General features: G+C 52.2%; 1 protein-coding gene across 1 annotated transcript; it reads right to left on the reverse strand.

The window, feature by feature from the left end:
• Nucleotides 1-791: 791 nt before the first annotated feature.
• On the reverse strand, nucleotides 792-1852 carry tbpA_2 (TATA-box-binding protein). The gene is made up of 4 exons (XM_069378188.1): nucleotides 1800-1852; nucleotides 1618-1742; nucleotides 1463-1550; nucleotides 792-1413 (listed from the first exon to the last, which is right to left on the reverse strand). Exons 2-4 carry the CDS (start codon nucleotides 1734-1736, stop codon nucleotides 982-984), a joined length of 639 nt encoding a protein of 212 aa, XP_069224800.1. The 5' UTR covers nucleotides 1737-1742; nucleotides 1800-1852; the 3' UTR covers nucleotides 792-981.
• Nucleotides 1853-3918: the final 2066 nt, after the last annotated feature.

Here is a 3918-nt window from a genome sequence, read left to right on the forward strand (position 1 = left end):
AGGCGCGAAAACGTCTTGTGGAATACGGAGTTGAAGCGCGTCCTTATCATTGACTTTCACAAATCCGAGTTGATCAACAAGCAGACCACAATGCTCAAACGAAAGGGCGCCACGGTTGGCAGCGCCCATGTAAGACGACCGCGACCGCGTTTGGGCGTCTGAAAACGAAAAGGTCAACCACAGTTACAGCAAATTCTTTGGATTAGCTTTGCTGTCTTTGGATGGCCATCTAGCAGACGAAATGCCAGATTTCCGACCGGATGTTGTTACTAATCGTCAATATGGGTCTATCGCCTGGTTTCGCCAACGCTTGCACGATGCGTGTAGCTTCCCTGGCAATTTCCGTATACGACAGAAAGATCTGCAAATTAATGATGAAAGGAGAGCGGGGAAACTGAATGATGAAAAAGCAAAGGGTTATCTTACTATACCTTTGTGAAGACCGCGCCTGCACAGACACTTCACCATTTAGTCATGCTTAAGGCCAGTGCCAACTATCTGTACCACGTGCACGGCGTCCTACGCAATTTCTTCTCGCCGGATTGGGCAGACCATGAAAGTCGACGAGCTTTCAAGGATCTTCACTTTCCCGCGGAGGTGTTCATCGGTAGCCACGGTACTCGCAGGGCCCTCAGTATTCTGTCCAAGGTTGGTCTCGCGCGTCATGCTGTAAGATCGCAATAGCGGCGGTGTGACCGTTTTCAACTCCGAACAAGTGACAATCTGCATGATGAGAAGCAAATCGTCCCTAACGTAAAAAGCTTTGCGCACGAGATGGCACAGATGAGACACGAAATTAGTTGCTTGTGACACATTGCAGTAATCAGCATTCGGGTGTCGAATAGGGACTGCGACTTGCTATTGAGACACAAACCCGTTTACATCACAAGGATGGTCCACATCATGTTCTTGAGAAGACTGCATGCTCAGCGAGAAGGGTGGAACATCGTTCACAGGTGGGATCCGACAAGACAAGACAGCTCAAGTCTTGCGAAAGTCAGACAGCACCGGGTATATGAGCTCGAAAGCCTGGTACAGCTCTTCCCGTACCTTGGCGCCGGTCAAGACAAGTTTTCCAGAAACGAAGATCAGCAAAACGACTTTTGGCTCCATCATGCGATATATCAGACCCGGGAAGAGCTCGGGTTTGTAGGAGCTGAACATGTGATGCCGGTTGGCCAGGCCCTCGAGCCGGACCGGGAGTTTGATGTCCCAAGAAGCAACGATGTTTTGTATCTTAAACTCTGTAAACTTCGTATTGAAGCCCAGCTTTTGAAGCACACGCGTGGACTTGCGACTCGCAAGCTTAACGTCATCTTCAGACTTCGCACCCGTGACGACCATCTTGCCAGATGCGAAGATGAGGGCAGTCGTCTTGGGCTCACGTATGCGCATAAACGCGGCTGCGAAACGCTTAGAGAACAGTCAGAAAGAGCCTACACTACCATGAGAACGCCCTTACCTTGGGATTGTATTCTGCATTACGGGCGTGCAACGCGATGGTCTTAAGGTCGAGGCGACAGCCGAGGTTTACCGTAGCAACGACATTTCTTCACAGTGGTGTCATTATGCTGACCAGGTCGCATGGTTTTAGTGGGGACCTTGCGCAGTGCTTACTGTAGCGTGGGGATTACTCCACTAACACCTAACGAGGTGCCAGACGTGGGAGCTGTACACTGCTTGTCGAGTACGAGTGCCTCTGGAGGCGGACTACGGGTGGTGCTGACGTCGTTCATCACGCCCTGCGATGGGTCATTTGTTTGGACAACGCGTTGACTTGGGTGCTGTTGAGTTCCTACAAGAGAAGAAACTTGAGGGGCACAAGTCGTTCGCAAGCACTTCTGTGATCTTAACGTGGATGGCTTAGACTGCCATCAGCACAAGCGCCAGTAATCTCGGTTAATTGCATCGCCGATAGGAAGGGCGGTTAGACAGCCGCGGCGCGTCCCGCAGTCCAGCTCTGGAGCGGCTGAGCACAGGCCTGGTTGCTCCTGGAGCAGGATGGTCCAAGCGTTATCGTGAAGTTGTCAGTTGACTGCTGTGAAAATTGTTATGTGAAATATTTCTTCCTTCCTTCAAATTGTATGGTCATATTCGTCGACCGGCTCGGAGGTCTGATTTGATGCACGTCGTCGTTGCGTTTGTCTTGTTGTAGCCTGCGACACCGCGTCCTGTCGCCGCTGAAGTACCAAGCCTGACAGGCTTGCATAATTTACTTCATCGTTCACCGTGCCGAATGCCTTGGAGACGCATCCCCCAGCCAGCACATTCCTGCCGAAGGTTGAAGGAGGGCGGTCGTGAACAAGGGAAGCCGTAGGGAGAGAGAAAGTTCATATGCTCAATCTGCAGCTCGTCAGGTCGCGCCTTGACTGTACCTTGACCCTTTGGCTACGCAATCAGGCATCGAAAGACCAATTCGGCCCAACGCGCGCGCGAACGCGCAAAACTTGATTCTTCCCGGTATGCCAGGTCGCACATCGTCTCGGAGCGTTTCATCTACACGCAGGAAGAGAAGAAAAGGATACGGGTGGACTAAGCGCCGGCTTCTCGACACCTGGCCAGCAAGGGCAATTCTTGAGGAAAATTCTCGAGAAAATCACATACTTTGGGAACCGGTATCCGGCGAGTCCGAATATGAGCAAACATGGGAGCCGAAACATTAGCCGAATGATTCTCTTGTCGCAGATTGGAAGCAGCATCAGCGCGCCATCGTGGAAATGCACACCGACAGTGACAAGAACGTAGAAGATCTTCAGCCGGCAGACCAGGGAAAAACTGAATATCATGGCAAAGTGGAGTTTGGAGGCTCCTCACCAAAGACTCTCCCAGTCATTCAGTCGACCGAACGGCACAGTGCCAGCGATGGGAATATTCGTGGGTTCTGCGCCCATCTGCATCAACAGAACACGTCTGACGAAGTCTTGTCATGTCCCTCAAGGCAAGCAGCTTCAACTGTGAATTCTGATCAGGCCTCATGGGATCATTCAGGCACCGATCTGCCGCATTCGAATCATGACCCAGTGTGTGATTCAAGTGAAGATAAAGGTCACGGGGGACACGATCCACGTCCCGGTACAAGAATATGCACGTTGCTACTGCCAGACCCGCCTGTTCTAGCGGAATATGTCACGCATGAAAGAATGAATTCGATCCCAAATGATGGCGAATCACCACAGACCGCGAGCGCTGCTAAAGTGTTGGGTGATGATAAACACTCGTCTTCCGGGAAGCTAGCAAATGCACGACAGCAGCTGCGAGATCTGCTCTACAGACGCAAGAACCACCGACCGGGCCGCGGAAGATTTAAAGCCCCCATGTCGCCTCCAAGCTCTGAATATTGCTAACTGGGCAGCGAAGAGGACTCGCAGGGAGGTGGATTCAAAAGAGGAACAGGGGGTAGGCGCCTCTGACTCTAGTCGACGGGGGGGTTCCGCTTTGACCGCTGCGCGTTTATAGAGTCGCACGTGGTACTTGGCGCAAGACACAAAACAACAACGCAGCAAAGACGCAACGCGTATCTTCGATCTCATCACTTACTCACTTTCGACTTCCGGACTTCTGACATCACAGGTCACTAGGTGCGGTAGTAAATGGCGTCCGCTCGTCTGCGAGTTCCGCCCAAGGAGCCAGAGGCGCGCAAAGGGCGGCGACTAGAAGACGAAGCCTCCGGATCCGGGTCGGCAGAGCCAAGGAGTCCAGCGCTTCTCTCGTTTGATGAGATGCCGCAATGGTTTCAAGACGACAATAATGAATGGGTTCGTCACGGTTACCGACCCATATCACACTCGGTTCGCACCTCGCTCCGCAGTTGGTGGAGAGTCCACAACGAGACGGTCAACATCTATTCCCACCTCATCCCGGCCGTTGCATTCCTCCTTGGCGAGTGGTATATTCTACAGTACCTTAATCGCGACGATT

The sequence above is a fragment of the Cladosporium halotolerans genome (genome assembly GCF_011745625.1).
Source record: "Cladosporium halotolerans strain TM138-S3 chromosome Unknown Sca262, whole genome shotgun sequence".
Lineage (NCBI taxonomy): Eukaryota > Fungi > Ascomycota > Dothideomycetes > Cladosporiales > Cladosporiaceae > Cladosporium > Cladosporium halotolerans.

Coding starts and splice junctions, on each gene's coding strand:
- tbpA_2 (XM_069378188.1), bottom strand. CDS start 1,736: ATGAACGACGTCAGCACCACCCGTAGTCCGCCTCCAGAGGCACTCGTA. Junction 1,551..1,617: donor GGAGTAATCCCCACGCTACA/GTAAGCACTGCG, acceptor ACCACTGTGAAG/AAATGTCGTTGCTACGGTAA. Junction 1,414..1,462: donor ATGCAGAATACAATCCCAAG/GTAAGGGCGTTC, acceptor CTGTTCTCTAAG/CGTTTCGCAGCCGCGTTTAT.